The following is a 12,884-nucleotide window of genomic DNA, read 5'->3' as shown; positions in this document are numbered from 1 at the left end:
TCCCAAGTTCCCTTTACTCCAAAAGCCTATCATTAACAAAATCAAAAGTCTGGGAAAAAGTATATGCAATTCATATTTGATACAAATAACTAATTTCTTTAATGCACAAAGAGCTCCTGGAAATCAATAAGGAAAAGACCAACACTCCAACAGAAAAGTGACCAAAAATTATGAACAGCCAGTTCACAGAGAGAAAATGCAAAATGTTCACTTATAATGACAGAAATGCAAACTAAAACCACAATAAATTACCATTTTTCACTTAGATTGGCAAGGATCAGAAAGTCTGACAACAAGCTGTGTTAATGAGGGCATTGAGAAAAAAATCATATATTGCTAGTGAGGCATAATTGATATAGCCTCTGTGAAGAGCAATACGTCAATATCTATCAAAATAAAAATGCAACTATCCTTTGACAAAAATAAGTCTAGTTCTAGGAGTTACTATACCTGCACATATTCAAAATGACATAAGCGTTGAGGATATTTGTGGTAGCATTGTTCATAATAACAAAATGTTGGAAGCAACTTAAATACCCATCAGTAGAGGACTGGTAAAAAAAATTATGCTATACCATACAATGAAACACTGTATAACTGCTAAAATGAATGAGGCAGCTCTGAATTAACATCTATGCTAAAATATGTTGTGAAGTGAAAAAAAGCAAGGTGCATTTATTTAATAAAAAGGAAGCTTATTTGCATATATGCTTGTGAGGCATACACTATCTCAGGAAACATCCAAGAAACGAGTGGTAACAGTGGTTGCTTCCCTGAAGGGAATTATCTGCCTGCAGATATGGGAAGGAGGAAGGCTTCCTTTCAACTTCATCACTTTTTAAAAACCTATCTGCATTTTACACTATGACAGACATGCATTACCATTTTAAGGTAACTGAACAGTTTAAAATTATTTTTTGGCCGGGCGCGGTGGCTCACACCTGTAATCCCAGCACTTTGGGAGGCCAAGGCAGGCGGATCACAAGGTCAGGAGATCGAGACCATCCTGGCGAACATGGTGAAACCCCGTCTCTACTAAAAGTACAAAAATTAGCTGGGCGTGGTGGCACGCGCCTGTAGTTCCAGCTACTCGGGAGGTTGAGGCAGAAGAATCGCTTGAACCCGGAGGCGGAGGTTGCAGTGAGCCGAGATCGCTCCACTGCACTCCAGCCTGGCAACAGAGCAAGACTCCGTCTCAAAAATATATATATATTTTAAGTCTAATTTAAGGCTGGGTCTCTTAAAAAGTGTATGGTGGCTGCCTCTTCTCCCCTTTATATTATATATGCTGAACGTTTCCGAAAAGTCATAATGCATATTATCAAGATGATTACTGTCCTGCAATGCAATTTTAAGTTTGGCTGTTTAGACTTTCTTAATACAATATTTATTGTTACTCTGTATGTTTCTACTTTTAACCTCTATTCTTCAAATTGCTCTTAAAACAAGTTAAAAAAATAAATTTTCAATTGTTCTGATTGCTTTATCTTTACCTGGAAAGACCTCTAAAAGGAAACGGAGGAAGAGAAAGGAGACCGAACACTGGAGCATTAAGAACCCAGGAAAAGAAAAAATGTCCGCAAAGTTTAAAAGAAATAAGTTATGGTAAAGGTGTTTTCTCAACCAAATGATCTGCAAGGAAAATTTCCAAATTCCTCTGCTCAACAAAAATTTCTTTAGTTTTTCTACAATAATGATTTCTTTTCAGTTTCCATACCTCCCCGAGGCCCCGCCCATTTATCAGAGAAACGGAGAAATGAGGAAGTCAGCCTGAAAGGGGGAGTACGCTCACTTAGCAGGAGACAGCTGAAAAGTAAAATACTTTTCAGTATTTTCCAGAGATCAAGCGAAAAACAAGACCTGGCGACGACGAAAGGAATGTCAGAGAGAAGAGGGAACAACTAGAGAACACAGACCACGAAGCTTTTCTCAAACACTGGCTTCTTTTTTTCAGCCGAGGTCACAGGAGAGGGATCGGCTTTAGGCTCCACCCAGCTGCCTACACGTTCTGGGGGAGGGGCTTAGAACACTGAAGCTGAGACGCTTGATTTTTCTAGGAAAGAAAGATGTTGAAGGGCCACACATGAACAACTGAAGACTTCTAATCGTTCCACTAAAGTTTGAGTGGTTCCCTAGAAGAAGGAAGGGTGATTCAGAAATATAAATACTGTGCAATAATTTGAAAATCAACTGTAAATCATTAAGATTACAATATAACATGTACAGAAATATTTCATTTAATACAACTAAAGGCTAACTGGCCATATAAGCAAAAACTATAAATTATATTATACCAGCTATAAACTATATTATACTATATTCCTGGGGAGGCATGTTCATAGCAGTTAACAATTGTGAAATTAGAACCATACTGCCTGGGTTCAAATCTCAACTCAGGCACTTGCCAGCTGTGTGATCTGTTCTGATCCTTGCTTAAACTTCTAACTTTGTATTCTTCCTGGTACTTTGCACAAAGTACTGGGTGCTCAATGTCAATTGATCAACCAAATGAATGTTAGTGAAATGTCACTAATTTTCAATCTATACAACTTTAGGGGTCTTCTTTATTGCAGAAAAGTCATATAAAAACATTAAATGGTGGCTTGACAAGAGTTACACACAAACTACATACATTTCCGCTTGTCATTCCTTGTACTCAATTTATACTAATAGATACTTTTCATGAACATCCACTGAATTCTTTCATTCCTTCCATCAGATATTTAATCAACACTGTGTTCCAGGTATTATGATGGAGCCTGGAGACAAACTACAAAACATGATAGATAATGCAGGAAGGAGCATGAAGTAAGTACTAAGGTGACACCTACCTTGGGAGAAGTGGATAGAGAACTCAGGAGATGTGAAAAGGAGGAACATGAGAGGGGATCCTTTAAGGATAAGTGAAATCATCACAATTTTGTTTCCTAATGATGAAACTTATGTTGAAAATACTCCATTAAAATTCAACTACTAAAATCTTGTAACCACAAACACAAACGCAAAAACAAAAAACTATCATGATCATAATTATGATCATGTAAGCTAAAAAATTCGAGTGCAGACATAAAAGTTTTCACCTGAGATATTCACTTTATGTAAATACCACTCATCAATTATAGCCAGAAGGTATTTGCTTCCATCCAGTTTGGGTGTAAGCGTAGAGTTAAGTCTATAATTATTTATTTGATGCCAAGTAGAAATACGACAATATACAAGGTTCAAATGTGGGAGAAGTTACAAGCAAGTCCTTGGAGAGTCAGTGAGATGTTTATGAAGAAAGAGTCATATACTGAACTTCAAAAACGAGTTGGACCTTGCACACTCAATTTTCCCTTAGCTATAACGTTTACACAAAAAGTTTTTGTGTAAACGTTATAGCTACTAAAAATCAGAACAAGTTCAATTATCACCGACTCAAAGCTGGATTAGACCTTTTCAATGATTATTAAGCTACACATCCATATTTAACAGCTAGTCTTTAGAGGAAGGGACCATCTCATTCTATTAACAGTGAGTATTTAGTAAGGCCTTCAGATGCCTAACTGCATATATTTGAATACATTTTTTAAATTTCTTAACACATATCGCTAAGGTTACTTTGTTTATATGACATTATGAGTACGGGACAACAAAACTCTTAAGCTGTTAAACAGAAAGCCAAATCAAGCTGCATCTATGACATGCCTGTTTAGTGAAACTTTACTTCAGTCCATAAAAATACAATTTATTAAAAGCACAAAACTAGTGGCTAGCTTCAAGTTAACATTTTTGTTGCTAGTGGTGAGATTTCCTCTAATGTTAAATGATTTTTTTAAAAAAAATACGTTTTAAGTCCAGACAAAATTAATTTTCAAAAATGAAAATTGTAATCTATCCACAAATGTAAGTTTCACCGTTTTGTTTTTTGCAAAAAAAAGTACCTCTTATCTTTCCTTATATTTGAGGAAACAAGCTTATCTTTGAAGAAGTAGCTGCTGAATTTGCAAGATCTTTTGAGTACTTCTAACTACACGCTTTATTACTACACAGTTAAATATTTAAACAACAGTTGTCTCCTTTGTCTAAAGACCCACAAAGACCGAGAAGGTACTTACCTTCTTGAGATGACCAAATCCAAACCCAGAACTCCTCCAGAGGTACAGCCTTGGTGGGAGATTCTGAAGACGCCAGTCTGGCTTCTATCCCTAGCCGCAGGAACCTGCATCCTTTACTTAGTCCAGAAAGGCTTAGTGTATTAGTAACCCAAAGATAGTGAGGGCATTTAAACTGTGTATTTCATTCTCTACTCACGTTTGCATTTTGGTTTTTTGTTTGTTTGTTTTAAAGAGGTTGGGCCTCACTACCTGGAGACACTGTCCCACCAGTTTGGCCGCCGCGCCAAGCCGGTGGCTCAGCCCGCTGTCATCCAGGTTCTCACGACTCCTCCCATTGCTTGACAGCCAGCCAATAGCGTGCTAGGACTCTAGGACGCGCGATGGCGTAAGCTCCAACGCCCGCGTGATGACGCAAGAGGCGTCACCGTCTCCAAGGAGTGGTCCGGGGCACCGGTTTCAAAGTCGCAGGGCGGGCCGAGTGGACTTCCGCTGCTGGCCTGGGGCTTCCCAGCCGTCTTGGCGTCGTCCTCTCCAACCCCCGCCGCTCCGCGTAGAACGCCGCTCTCAGGCTGCCGTCAAGCTCCCGCGGCACTCTCCTAGGTGGCCCGACGAGACCCAGAGTGACCCGCGGGACGCCTGTATCGAGCGCGTCCTCTTCCCACCAGCGTGGGATTCGGTTGAACGTGGAGTCCCCAGCAATCTTCAGTCTCTCCCCAGGGCCAGGGACTCGTCTGGGGCGCGGGGGAAAGAAGCGTGGCGGGGCTGTAGATGCCGCGTGAGTAGGATGCAGATTGCACCGCTGGAGCGCTTGACAACCAACCGAGCGTTGGCTTAGTTTTGTTTTCCCGCACAGCAAGCTCTCTGTCTTTCAGAGGAAGGTAAAGGTGGTGAAAGCTCCAAACTAAAATTGTATCGAAATGGCTGCAGAAATCGACTTTCTGAGAGAGCAAAGTAAGCTCCATGTTTTTTTTGAGACTTCATATACAATGTTTAATATCGTCGTCGTTGACCGACAAATCTTTTTTGAATGCTGGTTGGGTACATTTAAATTGGTAAAGAGGTAAAGAAGTTAGTTGCAGGAAAAAAAAAAAGCTTGATGTTATACGTGAGGATGTGTGTATATTTAAGCAGAACCGTGTGGTAGTACTTGTAGCTTACACAGAATTCTACTAGACGCTAAACATGTTTGTTATGCTCCTCTCGTGCTCTGAAGATTAGAAGGCTAATGGCCAGCAGGAGTTTCCAAGTGTGCATTTAAAATCTAGGGGCACAGCTCTCTGGCCATTTATTAAAAAGATGTTTATTGAACTCTCCTGTTTCTATTATGTACCAGACACTATGGAAGAACAGCTGCTGCAAAGATAAACAGGACAGTTTTTACCTCCAAGAATTTAATTTGGGGAGGGAAATGTATTCCAAAATATATTGAAGTGGCAGCAACTGCTGGCTCTTTTGCCACAGTCTCATAGGGTTGTTGGAAAGATTAAATGAATATTAAAATATGTAAAGGATTTAGAATAGTATCTGATACATTGTGTTAAACAAATATTAACTATTACACGATTATTATTAAAATATGTTCAAGGAAGGTGCTATTGGGCTGAAACGTGCAGTACAAATATGAATTTACTATATGAAAAACTCTAGGCATCCCAAATAGAACAATATTTGTGACACTGAGGGGATTAGGAATATGCTTTGTTAAAGACTTGCAATACGGCTGGTTTGAGTGTAATATTGATGTAAATTGAATTGGAATATTTATATAGGGAAATGGCAAGTGAAGTCGAAGGCGTAGAAAGGGGCTGGATGGTGAAGGGCCCTGTCTTCTCTGTGCTAAGGAGTTTGGACCATTGCATGGGTTATAGGAATTCAATTGAGAGTGGCATGATCAAATTGTAATTTAGAAGGCCCGGTCTGATTTTTACGGGGAATATGCATTATAGCAGAGTGCAGTTAGTTGTCTACTGTCATCATTCAGGTAAGAAGTAAACTAAGTTGGGCACAGGGAGACTGGAGATCAGGGGATTTGAGAGAAAGAGGTAGAGAGCAACTTAGTTTTTGCTTGAGCAACGGGGAAGTTAGGAAAAAGGTAGTAAGTTCCGTTTTGGTAGCATTATAGACCAGTGGTTAAGAACTCAGTCAGCCTCCGGATTTAGTCTGTCTGGGCTCACAGCCTACCTCTTTCCAGGTCTGTGACCTCGAGCAAGTTTCCTAGCTTTTCTGCACCTCAGTTTTCTCATTTATATAATGAGTATAAGAACACAAGAATCCTCTTGAAGTTGTGAGACTTAAATGAGATGATGAAAAAGCATTGAGCATAGTGTCTGGCACATATTAAGTGCATGGTATATGTTATCTAAAATAATTAATGACACTATAATGACACAATAACATTAGCATTATTTCTTAGGTTTGCAGTGGGAATATCCCCACCCCATAAGAACAGCTAACTGGCCACCGTAAGAGTAGTGTGGGACGGGAATTGGTTGATGAGGAGTTTGGCTAGAGTCAGGATAGTACTTGAGGCGGTCAGAAACTATTAATTTTATAAGAATGATCCAGCCAGAATTCTTAGATAAAACTGAGATCCAAATACCAGGGGAAAACAAATAAGACAACTGAAGCATAGTAACATTTTTTGAAAAATGAGTGGTATTTAATAGTTCCACGGAAGACAAGTGGAGTGCAAGAAGGAAATCTCAAGCAGAAGGAGCAGAAGAAGGAATGGTTCAAAGGCTTAAAATAACTGATTTTATTCGGGAAATCGGAGCATAGAATGGTAGCGTTTGCATGAAGAGATAAGAATGAGAGTTGAGTGTCTGTGTCGCTCTCCTTTTTTCTTTAACCGGATTTTGCATGCCATTTGAAGGTGGTGGGTTATTCCATTAAGTGACCCACCTAAATACCAGCCCAGATAAAGATAGATGACTTGCCTTCTTTCCACCTGCCTCTGACTTTTTCTACACTGATTTCTGTTGATCTTGATTGTCTCTTTGTTCCGTTTGGATTTGGGAGCCCAGGTCAAGACCATTTGTTTTGGTACTTCTCAACTCATGTTTTGGTACTTCTCAACTCATGTTTGGTACTTCTCAACTCTCATGTCCCCACATGACATTTCCTCTGATAATTACTATTTCAGCTTTACATATCATAACGACAGGCAGCTCCACACTCAACCAGGCTACTAGTAGAGTAAGCTTGTAGCATATTTGCTATGCACTGTTCTTCCACCTTTGTCTGGGAAAGATCAGTTAGTTTTTAGGAACCTGTTCAAAGAGGTACTTGTATTATCAATCTAAGGAACTAAGAATTCATTCATTAGTGGGGTGTGAGACTCACTGGCAGAGTGGTGATGGACTCATTTTTTCTTTTCATTCTCTTAATAGTGTTGGAGCCAAACATTTTTAATTTTGATGAAATTTAATTCATCAATTTGTTCTTTTATGAATTGTGTTTTTGGTGTCATAAAAGAAATCATTGCCTAACCCAAGGCTGCAAAGATTTCTTCTAGGAGTTTTATAGTTTTAGGTTTTACATTTAGATCTATGGTTCATACAGTTAAATTTTATACAAGGCATGAGGTAAGGATCCAGGCCACTTTCTTGCATTGGATGCCCAAATGGAAAAACTACCCTTTCTCCATTGAATTACCTTTGCTCCTTTGCAGTTGTTTATATATGTATGGATCTATTAATGAACTCTATTCTTTTCCACTGATTTATTTGTCTGTCTGGACACCAGTACCCCACTGTCTTAATTATTGCAGCTTTATAGTAAGTTTTAAAATAAAATTGGTTCTTCTTTACATCATTGATGTATCTTTTTAAATTTTCTCAGCTATACTTTGTAGTTTTTAATATTTAGGTTTTGCACATCTTTTGTTAGATTTATGCCTATGTATTGAAATTTTTGATACTACTGTAAATGGTATTATTCTTTTACTTTCAGTTTCTGATTTTTCGTTGCTAGTATGTAGAAATAACATTTCTTTTTTATTATTATACTTTAAGTTCTGGGGTACATGTGCAGAACGTGCAGTTTTGTTACATAGGTATACTCATGCCATGGTGGTTTGCTGCACCCATCAACCCGTCACCTGCATTAGGTATTTCTCCTAATGCTATCCCTCCCTTAGTCCCCCACTCCCCAACAGGCCCCGGTGTGTGGTGTTCCCCTCCCTGTGTCCATGTGTTCTCCTTGTTCAGCTCCCACTTATGAGTGAGAATATGCGGTGTTTGGTGTTCTGTTCTTGTGATAGTTTGCTGAGAATGATGGTTTCCAGCTTCATCCATGTCCCAGCAAAGGACATGAACTTATCTTTTTCTATGGCTGCATAATAGTCCATGGTGTATATGTGCCACATTTCCTTTATCCAGTCTATCATTGATGGACATTTGGGTTTGTTCCAAGTCTTTGCTGTTGTGAATAGTGCCGCATTAAACATACATGTGCATGTGTCTTTATGGTAGAATGATTTCTGATTCTTTGGGTATATACCCAGTAATGGGATTGCTGGGTCAAATGGTATTTCTGGTTCTAGATCCTTGAGGAATCGCCACACTGTCTTCCACAATGGTTGAACTAATTTACACTCCCACCAACGGTGTAAAAGCAAAAGCATTCCTATTTCTCCACATCCTCTCCAGCATCTGTTGTTTCCTGACTTTTTGATGATTGCCATTCTAACTGGTGTGAGATGGTATCTCATTGTGGTTTTGATTTGCATTTCTCTAATAACCAGTGATGATGAGCATTTTTTCATGTGTTTGTTGGCTGCATAAATATCTTCTTTTGAGAAGTGTTTGTTTATATCCTTTGCCCACTTTTTGATGGGATCGTTTGCTTTTCTCTTGTAAATTTGCTTAAGTTCTTTGTAGATTGTGAGTAGGATCTGACCTTTGTCAGATGGATAGATTGCAAAAATTTTCTTCCATTCTGTAGGTTGTCTGTTCATTCTGATGATGGTTTCTTTTGCTGTGTAGAAGCTCTTCAGTTTAATTAGACCCTATTTGTCAGTTTTGGCTTTTTTTGCCATTGCTTTTGGTGTTTTAGACATTAAGTCTTTGCCCATGCCTGTGTCCTGAATGGTATTGCCTAGGTTTTCTTCTAGGGTTTTTATAGTTTTAGGTCTTACATTTAAGTGTTTAATCCATCTTGAGTTGATTTTTGTATGAGGTGTAAGGAAAGGGTCCAGTTTCAGTTTTCTGCATATGGCTAGCCAGTTTTCCCAGCACCATTTATTAAATAGGGAATCTTTTCCCCATTGCTTGTTTGTGTCAGGTTTGTCAAAGATCAGATGGCTGTAGATGTGTGGTGAGAAATAACGTTCTTTAATATTCTGCTCTGCAGCCTTGCCAAACTCATTCATTAGCTCTAGTAGTTTTGTAGAGTCTGTCAGTAGTTTTATGTAGATAATCTTGTAATCTGAAAATAAAAAGTTTTATTTCTTTTCGATTTGGATGCCTTTCATTTCTTTTTCTCACCTTATTGCAGTGGCTAGAATCTCTGGTACAGTATTGAACAGAAGTGGTGGGAATACACATCCATATCCTGTTCCTGATCTTATGGGGAAGGCATTTGTCTTTCAGAATTAGGTATGATACTAGTTGTAGGTTTTTCATAGACGTTCTTATGTTGAGAATGTTCCTTTCTATTCTTAATTTGCTGAGAGTTTTTATCAAAATGGATGCTGGATTTTTAAAAATGCTGTTCTGCATCCATTGAGATTATCAGATATTTTTTCATTTTTTGTTTGTTAATAGAGTAAATTACATTGATTAATTTCAAATGTTAAAACCACCTTGCCTTTCTGGAATAAATTCCACTTGCTCATGATGTATAATCCTTTTTCTATATTGTTGAATTTTATTTTATAAATGTTTGTTTAAAATTTTAGTGTGTTCAGCTTTTTTTTTTTTTCTTTTTGGGACGGGATCTTCCTCTATTGCCCAGGCTGGAGTGCAGTGGCACAATCACGGCTCTTTGCAGCCTCAACCTCCTGGGCTCAAGCGATCCTTCTGCCTCAGCCTCCTGAGTAGCTGGGACTACAGGCACATGCCACCATATCTGGCTATTTTTTTTTTCTTTTTGTAGAGATAGGGTCTCCCTATGTTTCCCAGGCTGGTCTCGAACTCCTGGGCTCAAGTGATCCTCTTGCCTCCCAAAGTGCTAGGATTATAGGCATGAGCTATCATGCCCAACCTATGAAGGTTTTTTGCTTTTCTTTTTTTTTCTTCCTTTTTTTTTTTTTTTTTTTTTTAACTTGCGCAAGGGTCTCACTGTCACCCAGGCTGGAGTTAATGGTACACTAGTAGCTCACTACAACCTTGAACTCCTAGGCTGAAGCCCTCCACCTGCCTCAGCCTCTTGAGTAGCTAGGACTACAGGCATGTGCCACTGCACCTGGCTAATATTTTTATTTTTTATTTTTTGTAGAAGCCGGGTCTCCCTTTGTCACCCAGGCTGGTCTTGAACTCCTGGCTTTAGGCAATCCTCCCACCTCAGCCTCTTAAAGTGCCTTTTTTTTTTTTCCTTCCCAATATTTTTGTCTGGTTTTAGTATCAGGTAATGCCAGCCTCATAGAATTACTTGGAAAATATTTTGTACTCTTCAACTTTCTGTAAGAGTATGTATAAAATGATATTATTTCTTCCTTGAATATTTGATAGAATTCACCAGTGAAGCCAACTGGACCTGAAGTTTTCTTTGTGGAAAGGTTTTAAAATACAAACTTAATTTCTTTAATAAATAAATAGCTATTCAGTACTCTGTATTGTACTCGAGAAGAACCTCTGCAGGTCTCACATTCCCTAGGGTTCTTTCTCTGTGCAGTCTTCTATCCTTTGTCCTGCCAATTCTAGTTCACTTAATCTCCACTACTTCTCAGCTCCACCTCTTAATAAGAGTCCAGTGGTCTCCACTTGCATTTCCTCCCCCTGTGTCATGGCCCTGGAAAGTCTCTTAAGTCATTAAGGTGGGGCAATCATAGGGCTTACCTCATTTGTTTCTTGTCTCTGATTATCATTGTCTGATGTCTAGTGTACTATAAGGTATTGATGATTTTTTTGCTTGCTTTTTCGTGTGTGTCAGGCAGAAAAGTGGTCCATGTTATTTCTTCTTGAGTATAAGCAGAAGTCCTATTCAAGTTGCCCTACTTTTTGATGTCTTAAACTCAAGTATCTTACTCCTACTGTAACTGTTCTTTGACCTCCTCAGACCTCTATCCTTTGAGCCCTTCATTTTCTTTACCACCTTGACTGCTTCCCAGTTTGTTTTTACTGGTGTCTTTTACAGGCTGTAACCATTGCCCATTAGTCCTTCTGCGCTTGTCAGTAATCTTAATATGATTATACCCCTGCTTTTCTATAGCTGATGCCCAGTAACACCTCATGCCATGATTGGTTGGTTTGCCTTTACAGTTCTCATACCAAATGCTGTTTAGTACCTATAGATAGCTGAACCCTCTGGATAAGTGCCTTCACAAAGTCAAGGTTAACAGAGCTGGTAAGTGACTGAGCTGGGATTTGAACCCAGGCAGTCTAGTTTCAGTGTCTCTTTTCTTAACTGCTACACAAAAAGCATACTTGCAAGAAAGGAAAACTGTAAACCTGTTTCACTTATGCATGTTGGAACTAAAATCCAAAATAAAATATTAGTAAATTGAAACTAACAATGAATGTGTGTGTGTATACATTTATATATACATACATACACCAGCATCTTCATGTATCCAGGAAACGCAAATTAAACAAGCCAGATAAGTACTTGTAGAATGAAGGAAATAATAACATTTAAGTTACAGTAAAATTTTCTCCAGATTATAGTCAATCTATGAAGATTGAAAGTGTTTCCCTCATTATTAATACATAATTTACTTCTTATCCTATTTTAATTACTGAGGACACAGATCTAGTTTTTTTCTTAATTGAAAACTCTGTCAGGGAAAAAAAAAGAGGTTTGTATTGTGATTAATTTTTTGTTTTAAGTTTTTCTTTTTTTTAAATTTATCTTTTAAGTTCAGGGGTACATATGCAGGTTTGTTATATAGGTAAACTTGTGTCATGGGCATTTGTTGTGCAGATTATTTTGTCACCCAGGTATTAAGCCTAATACCCATTAGTTGCTTGTCCTGATCCTCTCCCTCCTCCCACCCTTCACCCTCCAATAGGCCACCATGTGTGTTGGTCCCCTCCATGTGTTCTCATCATTTAGCTCCCACTTATAATTGAGAACATGCCGTACTTGGTTTTCTGTTCCTGCATTAGTTTGCTAAGGATAATGTTCTCCAGCTCCATCCATGTTCCTGCAAAGGACATGATCTCGTTCTTCTTTATGGCTGCATAGTATTCCATGGTATACATGTACCACATTTTCTTTAGCCAGACCACCATTGATAGGCATTAAGGTTGATTTCATGTCTTTACTGTTGTGGATAGTGTTGCAATGGACATACATGCTCATGTGTCTTTGTGGTAGAATGATTTATATTCCTTTGGGTGTATACTCAGTAATGGGATTAAAGGGTCGAATGGTATTTCTGTCTTTAGGTGTTTGAGGAATCGCCACACTGTCTTCCACAATGGTTGAACTAATTTACATTCCCACCAAAATGTATAAATGTTCCTTTTTCTCCACAACTTCACCAGCATCTGTTATTTTTTGACTTTTTAATAATAGCCATTCTAACTGGTGTGAGATAGTATCTCACTGTGGTTTTGATTTACATTTCTCTAATGATCAGTGATATTGAGCTTTTTTTGTATGCTTGCTGACCGCATATATGTC

The 12,884-nt window shown here is 38.6% G+C and overlaps 2 protein-coding genes across 28 annotated transcripts in view; one reads left to right on the top strand and one right to left on the bottom strand.

Moving 5' to 3' along the window:
- The window catches only part of C4H4orf33 (chromosome 4 C4orf33 homolog), a 38,809-nt gene extending 34,281 nt beyond the window's left edge, over nucleotides 1–4,528 (bottom strand). For 6 of the 10 annotated variants that reach the window (XR_010156704.1, XR_010156703.1, XR_001717143.3 and 3 more), the window contains exon 1: nucleotides 4,098–4,528. The gene's annotated coding sequence lies outside the window, so the exon portion shown is untranslated. Of the gene's footprint in view, nucleotides 1–1,916; nucleotides 2,019–4,097 lie in introns of those variants that run through there. The other 4 variants (XR_010156705.1, XR_010156707.1, XM_001159190.7 and 1 more) reach the window with 2 other exon arrangements.
- The window catches only part of SCLT1 (sodium channel and clathrin linker 1), a 223,338-nt gene continuing 214,971 nt past the window's right edge, over nucleotides 4,518–12,884 (top strand). For 8 of the 18 annotated variants that reach the window (XR_010156701.1, XR_010156700.1, XR_010156698.1 and 5 more), the window contains exon 1: nucleotides 4,518–5,048. Coding sequence is in view for 12 of the 18 variants with exons in the window: in XM_063809861.1 (XP_063665931.1) it covers nucleotides 5,015–5,048 (34 nt within the window). In the remaining 6 variants the exon portion in view is untranslated. The remainder of the gene's footprint in view (nucleotides 5,049–12,884) is intronic. The other 10 variants (XM_063809868.1, XM_063809867.1, XM_063809865.1 and 7 more) reach the window with 3 other exon arrangements.

This window comes from Pan troglodytes, chromosome 3, assembly GCF_028858775.2.
Source record: "Pan troglodytes isolate AG18354 chromosome 3, NHGRI_mPanTro3-v2.0_pri, whole genome shotgun sequence".
In the NCBI taxonomy this organism is placed as follows: domain Eukaryota; kingdom Metazoa; phylum Chordata; class Mammalia; order Primates; family Hominidae; genus Pan; species Pan troglodytes.
This window is presented reverse-complemented; position numbering and strand designations above follow the sequence as displayed.